The sequence below is a fragment of the Castanea sativa genome, chromosome 6 (genome assembly GCF_040712315.1).
Source record: "Castanea sativa cultivar Marrone di Chiusa Pesio chromosome 6, ASM4071231v1".
In the NCBI taxonomy this organism is placed as follows: Eukaryota; Viridiplantae; Streptophyta; class Magnoliopsida; order Fagales; family Fagaceae; genus Castanea; species Castanea sativa.
The window spans coordinates 48,565,034-48,585,185 of NC_134018.1; the positions used below are offsets into that span (position 1 = coordinate 48,565,034).

General features: G+C 36.4%; 1 protein-coding gene across 1 annotated transcript; it reads right to left on the reverse strand.

The window, feature by feature from the left end:
- Nucleotides 1-18,824: 18,824 nt before the first annotated feature.
- Nucleotides 18,825-19,277, reverse strand: LOC142640104 (uncharacterized). Its single transcript, XM_075814196.1, has one exon. The coding sequence runs from the start codon at nucleotides 19,275-19,277 to the stop codon at nucleotides 18,825-18,827; it is 453 nt and encodes a 150-aa protein (XP_075670311.1).
- Nucleotides 19,278-20,152: the final 875 nt, after the last annotated feature.

Consider the following 20,152-nt stretch of genomic DNA (forward strand, 5'->3'; position numbering starts at 1 on the left):
ATGAGAGGCATCGGCTGGCAAGGGAGGCTATGTGAAATGAGTGCAAAAAGATAGTCATTTTGCTTACAATATCAGGTGGTTCCACTTTCTATTAGGAAAATGATGATTATTAGAAGGGTAATAATTGTTACACACAAGCTAGTACATAGTTTTACACACACCCCATTTATGAACTGAAACTTCCTCAAGTCACGATTTCAAGTAAAAATTTGAGTATGTGTAAAACTGTGAGTAACATTTTGTTTGTAAAAAACACAACCTTTATTAGTTTATATGAATAGTACCATGTAAAATTTACATTGTTTTTACATTTCCCTAATTAATGTAGTGTATGATATTTTATGTTGTGGCATGATACACGTGAGAGTTTTTTTTTTTTTTTTTTTGCTGAATGATACACGTGAGAGTTGGTGGATGAATTATTGGCCGATTCATGAAGGTACCTGAAGGCTGCAGAGCTCATGGTGGTGCATGGGTTTGCAAATATATATCTTCCATGGAGGGGAGAGATTGTTTTCAGCTGATTTTTGTTGGTTTTTGTAGAGGAGTTCGAGATCTGTCATCTAATATGTGGGGAGCAATAATGTTATTGAAAAAATGCCAAACAAAAAATAAAAATAAAATAAAATTTCTCAAAACCTTAAGTCCGATACCATGTTATAAAATAGTATATTATTTAATTATGTGTAAAATTGAACAATTATATATATATAGGCATAGACTTATGTGCTATATTTATAGAAAGCTTAATAGAAGAGATATCCTTCTCAAAAAAAATAAATAAATAAATAGAAGAGATATCTGGGGAAGTGTCATTTTAATAAAAGAGGTAGGTGTAATTTACACTAATATTTAAATTATCAACCCATCATTTGGAATATAAAACATAACGTACTAGTTTACACTCACAGGGCACCAAATAAATCGAGACATCATTCCTTGAGCTAAATTAGTTTAAAACAAAAGGCACAGTAGGCTTACATGAAAATTACTATATTTCCACTAATGGTTATGGAAACATGTCGTGATAATAAAAAAGAATTCTTGTTTTCGAATTGGTGATTGGGGTTCAATCATCGCTTGTACAAAAAATTAACTAGTTTTTTGACCTAATGATAAAAGAGAAATTATCATATAATGGATGTCATAAGTTTAAAATATTATTATATATATCCAAAAAAAAAAAAAACCTTAAAATTAATATATATATATATATGTGTGTGTGTGTGTGTGGATGGCTTCAAATTAAACTCCACACACGTTTAAATTAAACTATACTTTAAGAAATATTTCATTTCCACCATAAATCCATTTATGTTGACATCATTAACTGAAAATTCTTAAATAAAACGACTTTCGATTTTTATTTTATCACACATATGATTATTATATACTAACACTATTTCACTCAAAACCAGACATTTTCTTTAAGCACTTTTTATTAATGGCTTTACACACAATGAGTTTATGGTTTGAATCAAAATATTTTTTAAAGTGAAGAGTTTAATTTAAAACTCTCAAAAATCTCGTGTTTATTTTAAATTCATCTCTAAACTGTGAGCTTTGAAATGTTTGTTTTTTTTTAAGTGAGAAATAAAACAACACCACATCAGCAGTGCTATGATATAAGGCAGCATACAATATTGGGTGGCAAGATTTGTCTTCTTTTTTTTTTGGTAAAGGACGATTCATTAAACAAAACTAAAAGGAAACAAGAGGTTCAGGACATATCCTGTTAAAATATAACCCATTGAGGTCATCCTCATACACATCAATCATGTCCACAAGCGGACTATCAAATAAAGAAAATTCAGAAGCCTGGCTGAAGCCCATCCTAGCGAGTCTATCAGCACAACGGTTAGCTTAGCGAAAACAATGCTTAATCCAAATCTGATGCATGAGAGAAACCAAAAATCTGCAATTGTCCAAAATAGGGGAGATAAAATTCTTAGCATAGGAAGGATTATTTAGGACATTTACAATGGACTCGGCATCAAGCTCAATCACAAGGGCTACTATATTCAAACTTCTACAAAGCAAAAGGCCCTCCCTCAAGCCCCACAGCTCAGCTGCAAAATTGTCGGTGGTGCCAATCCTCCTGCTGAAACCGCTAATCCAATGGCCATTAGCATCTCTAATAACCGCTCCACAGCAAGCCAACCCGCTACCTCCCTCTGCCGAACCATCTATGTTAAGTTTTAATCATCCTTCAAGCAACTTCTCCCAACAAAAGTTTCTCATTACCTTTTGTGTTGGAACTCTCGGGGATGACACACAGTGGATAAACTCCAAAGCTTGGTTCAAAATAATCCCAGCCAGCTTTGGATTGCTACTCTTATTACTGAAAACAAATCTATTCCTACTTTTCCATATATTCCACACAGCAAAAGGAAACATAATCCTCCATGGGGGATTGGCAGCAAGCAATGAGCAATTATTTCTACCATTAATAGACAGCCAAGCCTGCAAATCACTTCTCCAAAAACCATGATTCATGGATGTAATGCCCAGCTGATTCCAAACATGCTTGATATGAGGACAATCACGGAGAGCATGCAGAATAGTTTTCGAACCTCTTTGACAACTAGGACAAATGTTATCATTAACTGCCCCTCTTTTCTCAAGGCACACCTTGACCCCCAATACTATTATGAGCACACAGCCATACGAAAGTCTTGATTCTTGGAAGCGTGTCTGCTTTCCAGATCCATTTGGCCGAAAAATGGGAAGCTTCCATAAGACCCATAGCAATCTTGTAAGCACTCTTTAGCTCAAAGGTGCCTTTAAAAGATCCTGCCCAAGCCAATTTATCAACGCCTCTGCTCGTGAAGGCAGTGGGAATGGCTTGAATCATCATCTTAATCTCTTGAGGAAACTCAAAGGGAATTTTCCCCCAATCCTAACCCGCGTCCAACATGAAGTCCTTGATCTCCAAGGAGCTTGCTTCCTGAGTAATGGGACCTTGAATGAGTTGCCAAAGAGGGCCTCTTTATGCAGCATTCTATGCCAATGCCATTTGAAATTGTTGATAAATGTTGGCTTATATATATATGCTCTATTTCATATAAAGTTGAGATACATGTGTTGTTTCAAACAGATCATTTATATGTACTCTAGATATCATATGCTATATATATATATATATATATATATATATATATATATATATATATATATGCTTTATTTCATATAAAGTTGAGATACATGTGTTGTTTCAAACAGATCATTTATATGTACTCTAGATATCATTATGCTCTATTTCATATAAAGTTGAGATACATGTGTTGTTTCAAACAGATTATTTATATGTACTTTAGATATCATCTGATGAATACGTGTGGATGACCTCTTGAGAGATTGATATTTATATATAGTTAGGGTCCCACTGTACTATTTCAGCTAACTTTTAACTAACAAAAAATTTTTGACTTTAGCAAAATAAGTAAATCTCAAATAGATCCTTGATAGTTTTTTAGTTTTTCTTTGTTATTGTTTACTACGATTTTATTTTTATGTCATAACAAGCGGAATATTGCAAGCCGAAAACCTGTTTCTTCAAGGTTTCTTATTGAGCGCTCGAGCCTGACACCAATCATGTTATGAAATGCCTAATGGGCGTAACAATGTCAAGGGCTTTGACTATCGCAGTGGGAAATTGTAGGCCCAATTAATACCTTAACATTCATGGCCTTCTTATATATTGAGAACCAAAACCTTCCGTCAAGGAGAAATGAGGCAGAAAATTTGAATTCATATATTAACTATTGAGTAATCTCAACATGACATAAACATGATGAAATGTCTAATGGCCCTCTGTCATTATATAAGGTGATACTTAAGGAAAACTGATGCGAACCTCAATCGACACGCTTTGAGACCCAACAAAAATATTGGAATACTTGCCCAAGAAAGCTAAAATTCAGATCTTTGATAGAAACCCTGACCCAACGTTTATAATTGAAACGCGAACCAAAGGTATAAGTTGACCTTGACCCAATGATTATAAAGAATCACGAACCAAAGGTATACAGTTTGAACGCCACAAGGAAGAATCCTTGATAAGTTCACAGTTCTTGAAGAACCAAAAGAGAGCAAAGCCTCACCTTTTCTGATTTCAATTCAATAATATTCTATGAAAAACGTTTACAGACTTAAGGGCCTATTTAAGGGCTCCATAAAACTTGACAGACAAGAAAATATATTCTAAAATAACTCCTAATTTATACCTTACCATATCTAGAATCAAATTTGACCTAAAAAACATTAAATGCACCTAAAAACAAGGAAATAAATCACCTAAACCTAAAATAACGTTTTTTACATAAAAATACCAAAATTAATAAATTACAATAATTAAACAATAAATTGTGTCCTACATCAAAAACTTAACCAAACTCCCAAAAAATTTAAAAATATATATTAAAAAAAAAAAGAGAGAGAAAGAAGGGCAAGCATTTTGCCTTTTACATTGCCACCAGATTTATAACATATTTGCAACCAGAAAAAAAAAAAAAATATATATATATATATATATATATATATATATATATATATATATATATATTATTGGCAATCCCACCGGCCTCTTGCATTAAGGGTTTATTTGGATGAACTTATTTTTACGTTAAAAGAAAATTCATAGCTTTTTAGAGTATTACATTTATGAGGTACAATTGTACTTTAATATAATAAACAAAATAAACCGATAAAAACAAGTCATTCAAACACACTTTATTAGAAATTAAAATTCCAATCAGCTGCAACAATGCCATTATTAGGACGCTTCTATCTCCTGTAAGAAGCTTATTTCATGCTCAAATCTGGGAAGAAGATATCAGTGAAAACACTATTCGACAGCAGAGAAGCTTTCAACAATTTCACACCCTAGCAATAAACCACATAAAGGAGAAAGATAATTATTATTGTGTAGTAATTAGTAAATAAAAGAAGCATATATTATATATAGATACAACAATATTTAAAATTATGATATATGCTACATCATATTTGTTTATTAGTATCATGTTAAGATATCAATAAGTTTTTTTTTGGAGAAATTAAATCTCAAGTCTTTTACATTTAACATTAAGAAATTCTACATTTTAGTTTTTTTTTTTTAGATAAGCCTATACTTGTTTCCCATTTTATCTTCTCCAAGAGGTAGTATTTGAGCATATAGGCTCTATACTCTAGAGTCGTAGACTCGTAATAACATACTATACCAGGGCAAGACATCCTTTTGATTTAGCAGTTTTAAGGTATTGGGATGGATCAGTCATCGATTCCAAATTTTTCTTTCAAGAAAAAACGAAAGAACAGAAAATGAAAGAAGAAATAAATAGAGGTCATGCATGTATAAAGAGCAAAGAAGGAATGACACACCTCATCCATGCCCAAATCGACAACTTTCTCCTCAAGATTTCCTACTTCTTTGACATTAAAATTGTTAAGCAGAGTGATACCAGAAATAGTGGACATAGGATTCACCACCAGATTATCCATTACCATGTATGTAACCACCCCTTTCACGTACCCTCCCTCACTTGAGGACCCTGGATTGATTAAGCTTGGAAGGTCTACGAAATTTAGCTCGCGGCTCATGTAATTTTGGCAAGAAGGACAGATTGCGCTGCTATCAGAAGACACGTATAAAATACAGTTGGTATTTAGCTGGTGGCCGTATACGTCGTAGGTGTAGCTATTACTAGTATTGTTACACCTATAGAATTTCCTGGATATTGATGATGATTCAACATTTGGCAACTGGAGAGGGACTACACCACCAGAAAAGTATACTTTAGGCTTCAGCAGGGAGTCCTTGTTTTGGTCTGGCTGAAGGTAAGTATCACTCAAATTTTCAATGCTCTCGTAGAAGTTTTGCAAGCAGCCAACCATCCCTTGCTTTTTAAGCAGCCTAATAACAGTTCCAATCGGCAGAGCAAGAATGGTAATAAGGAAATCAACAAATTCCTTTCCTGCTTCAGCAAAGAGCACTTGATGACTCTTTTTGCCAATCAAAAGCTTCAGGCTTACCTTAGTGGCTGCCATGTTTTGTATGTCAAAACTTTGAATGTATTAAAAATGGAAAGTGCCTCCTTCGGCAGTTGTTACCTTTTTAAATAGCCTTCGGGTTTTATGTAATTCATTCACTCTGGGAAGTGGGAAGTGCCTTATTTTGCTACCCTTTTATTGGCAATCATTATTCATGAACATTGGGGAATTAAACATTTGTTGCATGCAGAGACTCTTGACTTTCTAATGGTTCCAAGTCCTTTCAGTTTTGCCAAAAAGATCAATGATCAGAGAGTTATGAATAGTAATGAGTTCAAGCAATTGAAAAGCTAATGAAATAGTTAGTGCACAATCATTTAGGAATGTATTGAATCCATGCCTGTTTGGGGGTGCCAAGAAGCAGTAAATAAAAACAAATATGGAATTGCTACATTGGACCATGCCTGATGATACCTATATAGTATCGTCTTGGTCCTCGTAGAGGATGATGAAGCTGAAGACACCAATTATCTGCAAGGTAAAGGAACTTACCTTATAGTTAATAACTCCATAGGCCATATATGTATAAATGGCTAAAAAGGTGTTCACTTATGCAGGATTTTACATATAAGACTAGTCAACATTCATCTCTTAAGCGAAAGGAGTCTAAAAACTAGTCTTATAGACATTGTTGCTCTTCTTTGGCCCCCCCTCATTTCTGCCTCACCAACCCACATCAGTCTCAAAGGATGGAATCAGATAAACCAGGGCTACTTTCAAAATTGATACCATAATTTAGGGTGAAAAAGATTGTTTTTATGTGAGACTTTTGCCACACGATCCAAAAAAATTATGATTTGCTATTTCAGTATCTTGTCAACTGGTACATATTCTAGGGATGTAGAAAAGAAAACCTGCCGATTTCAACCATACAACAAGAAACTCAAACTGAAGGTTTTTTCTTTTTTTTTTTTTTGGTTTTTGCTAAAGGAAGTTTTGTTACTAGAGCTACTAGGCTTAAATTTGATACAATTCAACAATAAGAGTATCCTACAGTTAAACGAAGTAAGAAACTTAGGAAACTAGTTGACAGTTTTAGTTATTATTTATCACTTCACTTTTCAAATGTAGTTTTGTTTGTTTGATTCTTTTGGTTGAACATGTTATTAAAACTGCAATTGGACCCATTCTCCTAAATCTAATACTAATCATGTACATCAAGGAGATTAACAAACTAGAAACTTCTCAACAAACAAACAAACAAACCTAGAAAAGTGGCATTAAGTGATGAAGTTTATGTATAAAAAAGCCAATAAATAAAGATAATAATGATTTACTAAGTTACAAATTATTAATTTGTCTAATTTTTTTTTTTTTTTTTGGGGTGGGGGGGGTGGGGGAGGCTTGAGTCCAAATCTATCTTGACCATCTTGACAAGTCTAGTGTACTGAAACACTAGAGCCAAGCCAAGTCTAACTTTGAAGAGTGAATTTCCTCAAACTTGTTCGTATTATCAAACTTGGAAGTTTCAATCCCCTGAAAGCAACTAATAAATACTTATAGCATATGTAAGAATTAGTATTAGAGCAAGGGCATGGACCAACAATTGGAGCAGTTAGAGCAAAAAGCTAGTTCCCTCATCTCTTGTCAATAGCATATGCAACAGGTCAAGGAAAGAATTGTTGAATTATTCAACAAGCCCAGCCAGCATGTCTCCATCACACAATGAAAGAGAGAACTTGCAAACTCATGCAAGGGCCAACCATGAAAGTCAAAGTGTAAATGGCCATTGAGGGCAAGGTTGTCAAAATCGGGATCCTACGTAGGATCGTGGAAGGTAGGTAGGACCGGAGATCGTAGGATCGGATCGTGGATCGTAAGATCCTACCTATTTTCAGATTTTAAGCAAAAAACCTATTGATAGTGACATTTTATGTTATATAATCACTTAAAATATGAATCCATCCATTTAAAAAAAAAATTGCATCATAAAATGTAATTTGCACGCACTACATCGTTCTTATGTCATTCTAACGAAGCAAAATATATTTACATTTTGACATAATGTATCTAAAAAGTTCAGTATATGTTCAATTCATTATTGGGCTTCTAAAACCCGTTGGGCTTGTGAGTTTAGGTTTACCCAAATGAATCCCACTTAAAAAAAAATTCAAAAAAAAAAAAATTCAAGCCAAATGGTAGGATCGGTAGGATCTCATACGATCCTACGATCCTATACGATCCTACACGATCCTATCTACGATCCTAATATTTTTGCGATCCTGCTACGATTTTAAAATTTTTGGTGAGGTGGGATCGTAAAATCATGCGATTTTACGATCCGGATCGCGATTTTGACAACCATAATTGAGGGTAATAAAATACTATAAATGATTGCAAGTTTGTGTGACTATAAAGTAGTAAAAAGGTCTCAAAATATGATTATAAAACAATGGAAAATTAAAGGATGCTTTAAGGGAATTAGTTGAATAAATATTTTTAAAATTTTTATGGGAAAATAAAAAATAAAAATAAAATTGATTTTTTTTAACAATTTTTAATATTTTCCGTAAAAGTGATATTAAAACTTTTTCAAAATGGTCAGTCACTCATTAACCAAGAAAGGTAAATCAATGATATTGGAAAATATTTATAAAAAACAAAAGCTTGTAGAACACGGGAAAAGAGAGCATAACAAATTCAAAGAGATGAAATTTGAGAAATCATAGAGAAACACTATGTGGTGGAAGAAAGACCCTTGTGGACAAAGGGTGTTTACTGGGGGGGGGGGGGGGGGGGGGGGGAATGTTATGAATTTAACAAATTTTGATTGGTATTGAATAAATAATGATAAGGGATATATTGTGTCAATTTAAATAAAATAATTTTGGGTTTCAATTGAATTAAATTTTTATCAGCCCATAATTTTTTGACCTTCTGGTGATGGATGGGTAAGGGGTGTGCATGGGTCAGGTTGGGTTGGGTTAAGGGGATTTTTTGACTCAACCCACATAGGTCGGGTTGGGTTGGGTTGGGTTGAACCCATGAGTTGGACAAATTTTTTTTATTACTATTATTATTAAATTGAATAGAAAAAAATATATCATACATGTCACCTGAGTTAATAAACAAAATATACATTTATATATAAACAAATATTTCAATTCAGTTATACATTAATATATGAACTAATATACATTAATATTGGTTTTTATATAGGATAGGAGGAAGAGCTGGCTATTTTAAAAAAATATATATTAATTATATAATATATTTTAAATATATGGGTGGGTTGGGTTGGGTTTGACGGGTTTGAAATTTTATGACCCAAACCCAACCCGACCCGCTATAAAAAAAAATTTTGTAACCCAACCCAACCCAACCCATCAAGCCCTAAAAATCGACTCAACCAGACAGGGTTGGGTTGGGTTGGGTTGAGTCAGTTTTGGCGGGTTGGTAGGTTGGCTGCACACCCCTAGATGGGTTAGAGAGCGCACAACTCATCTATACTTCTTCTTTTTTTCAGTTAAACCATTATATATTAACTAAAAAATTAGAGACTTTTTTAATTGAGATCCTAAGCAGTCCATAAATTGCATAAGCACCTAGAGTACGCCCTTAATGTAGCCCACATAGGTATATATTTCATTTTTTATATTTTTTTGAATTCTAATATTTTGAAGTTTATTTTTTTAGACCATTAAAATTTAAGGAAAAAAGACGGTATCAATTAGTAATGATGTTTGGGGTAGTGACAATGACACATACATACCCCTCAATTTTGGGTAGTGACTAGGGGCTTAAGTTTATCTTCTTGGGCTTCTAATGAAGTGGTCTTGACTAGATACAAATGTAATGAAATGTCTATCGGCCTAACAAGATCAATGACAAAGATAATTTAGTTAAAATTACTTTGAAGTTATGCACTCCAATCAGGATTTCTAAACTCCCAAGAAAAAATAAAATTATGCATCTCATTTTGCATATTGATAGCCATTACCATTTGCTTAGGCATTCTTCAAGTTGAAAAAGATAGGGTCGGGTTAGTCTTAGATCAATCATGTTGTGACTTAGGCCCTTGTTTGGATTTTTCTTTTTCACCACTCATTACTCGTCACTCATCACTTATCACTTAAAATACCTCAATTTTCTATATCCACCTGTTTGGCACACTTCACTCACCTTCTCATCACTCAATTTTTCTACTTTTTTGTGGAACCCATTCCTATAAAGTAGTTAGACCCTTCTGTTAATAAAATCAGCTTCAACCACAAAACAAAAACAGTAACAACAACAACAATAACAGCAGCAACAACACCCATCTCTCCTAAAACACAAACCCGAACCCATGAAAATTTTAGAAGCTCCCTCGCCTCGTCAAGACCGTCACCAGTGAACAACACCCATCTCTCTGACGTGTACGGCGGTGCAATAGGGTGGGTTTTTTTTGAAATCGGCTGTTTTTTTTGTGTGGATGCACATGTTTGTGGGTTTGTGTTAGTGTGTTAGAGAAAAGATCATGAGAAGTGGAAAAAAAAGGAAGATGAAGAAGACCATACTAGCAACGTGAAAGGGAAAAGAAAAATGGAAGAAGAAGAAAACCTGAGTGAAAGGAAAAATAGAAAAGAAAAAGAAGAAGACCACTTCACCGAAGCCAATGAAAATAAATAAATAAATAAATAAAAGGGTCAAAAGTTGCGGCTAACATAACTAGTGGGTCCCTCAGTGTATGTTTAATTACGGAAATGCCATTGAAAACAGAGTTATGGAAACTGAAAACATATTTCCAAAAATGTGTTTTCAGTTTCCATAACTCATCACTCAAAAATCAGAGAATTGAGTGATGAAAACAATAACTGGAAACAAAATCCAAACTCTCTCAGTCATGGGTCTTACCATTTTTGAGTTATGGGTGATGGAAACAGAATATGAATTATGGAAACATGAAAAACCAAGCAATATTGGGTATAATTAACGAAAGATATCATTTAATAATTTTTCTAAAAATAAAAAACACATCATTTAATAAATACTGAGTAAATAAATTCCCCAAAATATGAGAGAGAGAGAGAGAGAGAGAGAGAGAGAGAGAGGAATACACTGCCCTTGGTAACTTATCCACACACACACACACAAAGTGCATTGCCCCTTACATTGCCACAACAAATTTGACCCATGTTTGCAACATATTTGCAACAAGAAAACACCATCTTCTTGGCAACCACTCAATTTTCTCTTGCATTTACATATTAAAATACCCAAAAGATGCAACCGCATTATTCTACTTCCTACTAGCTGCTGACTTCTTTTTTCAAACTCCGGAGGAAGACATCGGTAAGAGCTTTGTTTGTTTGCAAAGAAGCCTTCAACAATTTCACACCCTAGCAATGAATCAAATAAAGGAGCAAAATAGAAATTATTACGTAGTAAATAAAAGAAGCATCTTTTATGTATAGATACAACGATATTTGAAGTTATGATATATGTTTTGTTTATTACTATCACGTCAAGACACCAATAAACTCTTTTTAGGTGGAATTAAATCCGAAATCTTTTACATTTAACATTAAGAAATTTTATTTTTTGAATTAACTGTAATACAAAAAAGACAATACAACATTTCAGTTTTTTTTTTTTTTTTTTTTTTTTTAGATGAGCCTATACTTCTTTTCCCCTTCCTTCTTGAAGTGGGCATTTGAGCATATAGGCTCTATACTTTAGAGTCGTAGACTCGTAGTAACATACTATACCAGGGCAAGACAACATTTTGATTTAGTAGTTTAAGGTATTGGGATGGATCAGTCATCGATTCCAAATTTTTCTTTCAAGCAAAAATGAAAGAAGAAATTAATAGAGGTCATGCACATATATTAAAAGCAAAGAAGGAATGACATACCTCATCCATGCCCAAGTCGACCACTTTCTCCTCAAGATCTCCTACTTCTTTGACATTAAAATTGTTAAGCAGAGTGATACTAGAAATGGTGGACATTGGATTCACCACCAGATTATCCATTACCATTTATGTAACCACTCCTTTCACGTACCCTTCCTCACTGGAGGACCCTGGATTGTTAGAGCTTGGAGGGTTTACGAAATTTAGCTCGCGGCTCATGTAATTCCGGCAAGAGGGACAGATTGCGCTGCTGTCAGCAGACACGTATAGAATACAGTTGGTGCTGTAGCCTTCTTCATAGTCCTCGTCATAGTCCTCGTCGTAGTCCTCATAGATGTAGTAATTACTAGTATTGTTACACCTATAGAATTTCCTGGATATTGATGATGATTCAACATTTGGCAAAGGCAACTGGAGAGGGACTACACCACCAGAAAAGTATACTTTAGGCTTCAGCAGGGAGTCCTTGTTTTGGTCTGGCTGAAGGTAAGTATCACTCAAATTTTCAATGCTCTCGTAGAAGTTATGCAAGCAGCCAACGATCCCTTGCTTTTTAAGCAGCCTAATAACAGTTCCAACCGGCAGAGCGAGAATGGTAACAAGGAAATCAACAAATTCCTTGCCTGCTTCAGCGAAGAGCACTTGATGACTCTTTCTGTCAATCAAAAGCTTTAGGCTTACCTTAGTGGCTGCCATGTTTTGTATGTCAAAACTTTGAATGTATTAAAAATGGAAAGTGCCTCCTTCGGCAGTTGTTACCTTTTTAAATAGCCTTCGGGTTTTATGTAATTCATTCACTCTGGGAAGTGGGAAGTGCCTTATTTTTGCTACCCTTTTCATTGGCAATCATTATTCATGAACATTGGGGAATTAAACTTTTGTTGCATGCAGAGACTCTTGACTTTCAAATGGTTCCAAGTCCTTTCAGTTTTGTTAAAAAGATCAATGATCAGAGAGTTATGAGTAGTAATTACTTCAAGCAATTTTTTTTCTGGAAACAGTAATACATTATTAGAACACACAAACATGAAAATAATATATAGACTTCAAGCAAACAATTGAAAAGCTAATGAAATAGTTAGCGCACAATCATTTTGGAATGTATTGAATCCATGCCTGTATTGGGGGTGCCAAGAAGCAGTAAATAAAAACAAATATGGACTTGTTACATTGGGCCATGCCTGATGATTCCTATATGGTATCGTCTTGGTCCTCTTGGTGGATGATGAAGCTGAAGACACCAATTATCTGCAACGTAAAGGAACTTATTTTATAGTCCAGAACTCCATAGGCCATATATGTACAAATAGCTAAAAAGATGTTCACTTTTGCAGGATTTTACATATAAGACTAGTCAACATTCATCTCTTATGCGAAAAGGTGTAAAAACTAGTCTTATCTTATATGCATTGTTGCGCCTCTTTGGCCCTCCCTCATCTCTGACTCATCAACCCACATCAGTCTCAAAGAATGGAATCAGATAAACCAGGGCTAGTTTCAAAATTGGCACGATATATGGAGGGTGAAAAAGATTGTTTTATTTGAGACGTCTGCCACCCAATATTCCAAAACAAAATTATGAATTGCTATCTCATTATCTTGTCAACTGGTACGTATTCTAGGGATGTAGAAAAGAAAACCTACCAATTTCAACTATACAAGAAGAAAACTCAAACTGAAGTCTTTTTTTTTTTTTTCGGTTTTTGCATAAGGAAGTTTTGTTGCTAAAGCTACTAGGATTAAATTGAAAATAGTAATTAAAACTGCAATTGAACCCATTCTCCTAAATCTAATACTAATCATGTTACCACCACGCACTCTTGGTGCAATAGTCACTCCACAAGTATAAATGTTTGCGGGGTGTGGGGGTAAGAGCCAAGGTTCAAGTCTCTAAGAGGGAGCTTCACACACATGTACACTTAGATTAGGCTAGAGTAGAAATTCTATCTTGTAAAAAAAAAAAAAATACTAATCATGTTATCAAGGAGATTAATAACTAGAAAAGTAGGATTAAGTGATGAAGTTTATGTACTATAAAGTAGCCAATAAATAAAGATAGTAATGATTTACTAAGTTACAAATTATTAATTAGTCTAATTTTGGGGGGCAAAGCTTGGTCCAAACTTGTCTTGACGATCATGAATTGGAGCACTAGACCTAAATTAAGTCTAACTTTGAAGTGTGAATTCTCTCGAACTAGTTAATTTTATCAAACTTGGAAGTCTCAGTTCGCTTGAAGCAACTAATAAAAACTTAAAGCATATGTCACAATTAGCATTAGAGTATGGGCATGGACCAACGATTGGAGCAGTAAGAGCAACAAGCTAGCTCCCTCATCACTTGTCAATAGCATAAGAAATAGGTCATGGAGAGAATCACTAAATTATTCAACAAGCTCAGAATGTCTCCATCACACAACGAGAGAGAGAATTTGCAAGCTCATGCAAGGGTCAACCATGAAAGTCACCATGTCAATGGCAATCGAAGGTCATAAAATTCTGGAAATGATTGCAGGTTTGTGTGACTACAAAGTAGTAAAAAGGTCTCAAAAGTATGATCATAATAGAAAAGTAATTACACCACTTTCATGGAAAATATAAAAAACTATCAATAACATTTATTGTTTTAACATTTTTCTAATAAAATGTTTCTAAGAATAGCTTCTAAACCAATGTCCCAAGGACATTAGTTAACATTTCCCATTTAAGAAATACTAATAGAGAAACACTTTTTTTTTTAATGAGAAATACGTGTATTTGATTTATGAGACAGGTAAAGCATCCTGAAAGACAAAAGGTTCAATACATGGTGGAGTTTCCTCAATCCGAGTAATAAAATCATCAATTTCTTTAGCGTATTGTGCCAAAGTATGTGCTGGTCTATTCCCAAGTCGCTTAACATGTTGTATCTGTGTCCTTCGAAACTCTTGCAAGCTGTGATGAGTGCCCTGGATGACGTGGTCAATGCTGGTTGGCGCTGTGGATATATCATTTAGAGCATGTACAGTAGTGGCTGAGTCTGTCTCAAAAACAACATCTTGGAGTCCAATATCTTTGGCAAAGGAGACTGCTTCATGCATGGCTTTTGCTTCGGCCTCTAGAGGTCCCAACGGCAGTGGCATGCACTTGCTCAGAGCCGCCACAACTGTGCCCTTATGGTCACGTACCACTACACCAATTCCCACAGATTTGGAGGAGGAAAAGACGATGGCATCAGCGTTGATCTTGTACCACGGAAAGTCTAGCGGAATCCACCTTGTGTCTGCGGCTTCTTTATACTGAGGTTTCACCAAGCGGGCAAGTTGGTAGCTCTCAATCATGCTTCGGGCTTTGAAGACTATCTCTTGGCTGGACTGTTGCGTGGTCCCATGGCGTGCCTTGTTCCCTGTATACCACATGCACCATGCGATGGTGACCACCAGCTCAAGTAGTTCTTTGCCTACATGTTGGATGAAGATGAGATGCCAAATGAAGTCCACAAATTCCTTAAATGTACGGCATGAGTGTCTATGGGCAGTGCAACTATAGTCCAAGTCTCACGAGCTTTTGTGCAATCCCAAAATAGATGTCCACTTGTCTCTTCACTTAGTCCACATGCTTCACATAAAGCCTCCTCAATGATGCCATGTTGACAAAGGTTCACTTTAGTGGGTAAGCTCACCTTCCATGCAAAAGTCTTGATTTTGTTTGGAATGTTGAGGGCCCAAATTGTGCGCCAAAAGTGAGTATGGTCAAGACTATTGGACGTGGTGCATGGGTTTGCATGGGAAGATAAGGATAGTGCCACTTTTTAAGCACCATTCACAGTGAATATACCTCTTGGAGTGTAGGCCCATATTAAGCAATCTCTAGTGGGATTTCGACTCCTTGGTATTCCTAAGATTGCCTCGGCATCAACTGGCAAGAAGTGTTGCCGAATCATGTCTGCCTTCCATTCACCAGTAACATCATCAATGAGAGTGCAAACCCGTGAGTCCTGAGGTAGTGTGCTCCTCGGCGAGGTGACTCGAAAAGTGAACTGTGTAGGCAGCCATTTGTCAAGCCAAATCTGAATAGCGGAGCCATTTCCCACGTGCCATCTGCTACCCGCCTTGACCACATCTTGTGCAGCCATGATGCTTCGCCAAGCAAAGGAAGGTTTTGAGCCCAACTCTGCATGTAAGAAGTCACTGTTTGGGAAGTAGCAAGCCTTGAGGACACGGTGAACTAGGGAGTGAGTGTTTGTTTGAAGTCTCCATCCTTGCTTGGCGAGAAGTGCCAAGTTAAAAGCCTTTAGATTTTGAAATCCTAAGCTATAATCGGATTTTGGAACACAAACTTTATCCCATGACAACCAGGCTATCTTATTTCTTCCATTTTTTTGGCCCCACCACTAGTCATCTCATCACAAAGTGTATCTGGGAGTTTGAAAACACTCATTGTATATGCTTGGATTGCTTAGGCCAGTGCTTTTATGAGAATCTCTTTTCCTGCTTGGGAGAGCATCTTTTCTTTCCATCCTAAGAGTTTATTGTCTAGTCTTTCCTTCAGAGCACGGAATGTGTTCTTTTTTGATCTACCCACAAGCGAGGGTAGGCCAATGTTGGTTTCATGCTGTTTTATAACCTCAGCGCCAAAGCGCTGCTTGATCTCTTCTTGTAGGTCTTGTGTAGTGTTTCGACTGAAGAAGAGAGAGGTTTTCTCCCTGTTTATTTTTTGCCTAGATGCCTGCTCATATGTCTCAAGAATTTGTTCCAGGTGGCTACAGTCTTCCCGGGTAGCTTGGCAGAAAATAATGCTGCCATGTGCAAAAAAAGAGATGTGAAATCTGTGGGCCGAGTGGGCAGGCTGCCAATCCTATAAGTAGACCAGTTGCTGTGGCTTGTTGGAGAAGATATGAAAGTCCCTCTGCACAAAACAAAAAAATGAAAGGAGAGATGAGGTCCCCTTGCCTCAAACCCCGAGAGGGGATGATATGGTCACGAGGTTTACTATTTAATCTGATAGAATATGTAATTGAAGTAACACATTGCATCATAAGGTTTGTTAAGGACATATTTTATGTAGTTGGCTAATCCTTTGACAAAACGCACTTTACTTGTATTTAGGTAGATCTAGGATGTGCTTAATACTTCAAAGAACATGTTGTTCAAGTCTAGTATTAAAACCATGAAGATTGGACCAAGAAACAAGTGAAGAAAAGGTGTTTACTAAAACTGGACACCTGCGGACAGCTACTCAACAGATAGCTATCTATCGAGATTTAATGAGGCTCGACACCTGCTATCGATCGAGGATCTATCGAGGTTACTGGAATTCAGATTTTCAAATCTAATTTTTGGCCCGTGTTTATGTATTTGTGTAGGCTTTCTTTTCTCATAACCCTAGACATATATAAGGCTTATTTTAGAGGCCGTCACATGAGAGAATACAAGGAGAACATATGCAAAAGGTGACTGAAGCCTTATTCTCTCTAAAAGAAGCTACTACGTTTTTGCGCCTTAGGGTTTTGTAACCAAGTGCTTCTTGATCTTCATTATGTTGATGAAGTGAAAAACTTTGCAGCCAACATTCTTCTTTCTCAAGTTGGTGAGTGAGTCACGTACTGGGATTCGTGCAAAGGAGTTAGTCACGTACTAGGATTCGTTCAAAGGAGTTAGTCACGTACTGAGATCCGTGCATCAAAGGGTGGCGTTCATATATTGAAGAGTTCAGAGGGTCTGAAGCGGTAGAAGGTTTCTGCTGTGAGTTTATCTACAGGGATTGTAGAGTCTAGGGACAAAGGTTTTGTACTAAATCTGAAACTTCTCTTTACTATAGTGAATTACTTTTCGAGAAGGTTTTCCCCCAGGTTTTTTACTATGAAACTGGTTGGTTTTATTGGTTTTCTTAGGTCATCATATCTTGTCTTATTTATTTTTTCGCTGCACTTATATTTGACATGATATTGATGTTTGTTTGTTTTAACAAGTTTTATGCATAATAAATCTAATTAACAACTTGGGTTTAAAACTTGTTAATTCTATCAACTGGGGTCTAAATTTCCCAACAAGGTTTACCCATTTATTTGCAAAGCTCATTTTATACATGATATCTTTAAGGCAATCTCATTCCATTCTATCAAAAGCTTTACTCATGTCTAGCTTTAAGGCCATCTCCCCTATTTTACCATTTCTTTTCTGGTTTAAGTAATGCATGGTTTCAAAAGCGACCAAGACATTATCAGTGATAAGGCGGTCGGCCATGAAGGCACTCTAGTGCTCACTAATTATTTTTGGTAGGAACCTCTTAAGTCTGTTTGCAATGACTTTTAAGGCTAGCCTAGAGATGACATTGCTCAAGCTTATGGGCCTGTAATGTGTTATTTTTGTAGGGTTCTTGACTTTTGGAATAAAAAAAATATGAGTTTCATTAAATTTGGGGGGAATGATGCTCAAATTTAAATACTCAAGTACAGCTTTAGTAAAACAATCACTAGATAAAGACCAGAAGTGTTGGTAAAATAAAGGAGGCATACCATCAGGACCCAGTGATTTCTTTGGATGCATTTGCTTTATGGCTCGGTGGACCTCATCTGCTTGGAAGGGTTGGCATAAGAACCTGTTTATGGAATCAGTAACAACTGGTTTGATTGTTGCAACAAGTGCCGAAGTGTCTATGGGACCACTGGAGTGGAAAATATCAGAGAAATAGCCCAAAGTAATCTGTTCCATTGATTGATCATCAATCTGCCATATGCCATGTTCATCGGTTAAACCTTCAATGAAGTTTTTCTGCTTGCGGTTGGATGCTTTTTTATGGAAAAAAGATGTGTTCCGGTCACCATCTGTGATCCACATTTGCTTTGCCTGCTGGTGCCACAAGGTATTTTCTGCGTCCAACCAACAATCAAGATCTTTTTGGACCTCTTGGATTCGTTCAATGTTTTGTTGTGGTTGGTGATCAAGTGCTTGCAATTCCTATTCCAGTCGTGTTATTTGGCATCCAACATGGCCAAATTCCAGTTTGTTCCATGATGTGAAGTGAGCTCGGCAACTGTCAAGGCAATTTGTGATAGGTGTACCCTTTGGTTTGCAGAGCCCTTCCATCCATGCTTCTTCTACGACTTTGGCATAGCGAGGGTTCCTTAACAACATTGCTTCAAAGCGAAACAGAGGCTGTGGTTTAGGTCGTCGACGTCGTGTTAAAGGGAGATTGACTATAAGCATGGAGTGATCCGAAGTGGATGTAGGCACATGCTGTATGACAATGTTTTGGAAGAGTGACTTCCATGCTATGGTGGCAAGTGCTCGGTCCAAGTGGATGTAGGTTCGGTCGTGAATAGGATGATCCTGAGACCAAGTAAATGGAGAGCCAATATATCCCATGTCTGTGAAACCACAGTGATGGATCACTTCGCGGAACCGATCCATTTGTCTAGTTGGCCGCAGTCTCCCTCCACTCTTCTCTATCTGGCTGATGATCTCATTATAGTCTCCGAGGCATAACCATGGAAGCGTATTTGAGTGCTTTAAAGATTCAAGTAAGGTTCATGTTTCCTCCCTTCTGCTCGTATCAAGTTTTCCGTAGAAGCCGGTTAGCCTCCATTTCAAACCTATGTCATTACAGAAAATATGGGCATCAATAAACCACCGTGAGAAATTTTGAACATGTACATGTGTATTGGGTTTCCATAGAAGAGCTAGTCCACCACTAGAGCCATCGCTTGACACTACCAGTCCTTGGCTATAGTCCCAGTTCTGTTCATGCCATTCAATTGTTCCATTGTGAGTTTTGTCTCCATTAAGAAGACACAAATGGGAGCTTTTTTCTGCATTGCTCTCTTAAGAGCATTTACTGTTTGGGGGTTCCCAAGCCCCCGACAGTTCCAACTTATTATACTCATTGTGTCCGGCGGTGCTGTGTAGCAGCCACCGCCAATCCCAAGTTGTCCGCCAAAAGTTTACTCAGAGCCTTTGTTTCATCATCTAGGCATTTTTGTTTTTTGTCTGTGAGAGTGGCAATATATTGCTCAGTGTCTTTGCAGTTATGTTTTGGGCAAAGAACCTGTTCAGTTTTTTTAGAGGTGTCCATTGCATGGGCCGGTGGCCTAAGTCTGCGCCATGTACCAATTTTCGGGCCCACCAAGGATTCTGTGTTGTTTCTCGAGTTAGTATTGGTAGCAAGGTGTGAGTTTGAAATGTGTGGTTCAGGTGTAATGGAGGTAAGGTCTTGCATCCCCACCAAGGTAATGATGTCTTTCTGTGGAGTAGTTGACTTAGAGGACTCATATATGGAAGTAATATCA

What these genes read in the sequence shown, in the direction of transcription:
- LOC142640104 (XM_075814196.1), bottom strand. Translation starts at nt 19,277, where the DNA reads ATGGATCGGTTCCGCGAAGTGATCCATCACTGTGGTTTCACAGACATG.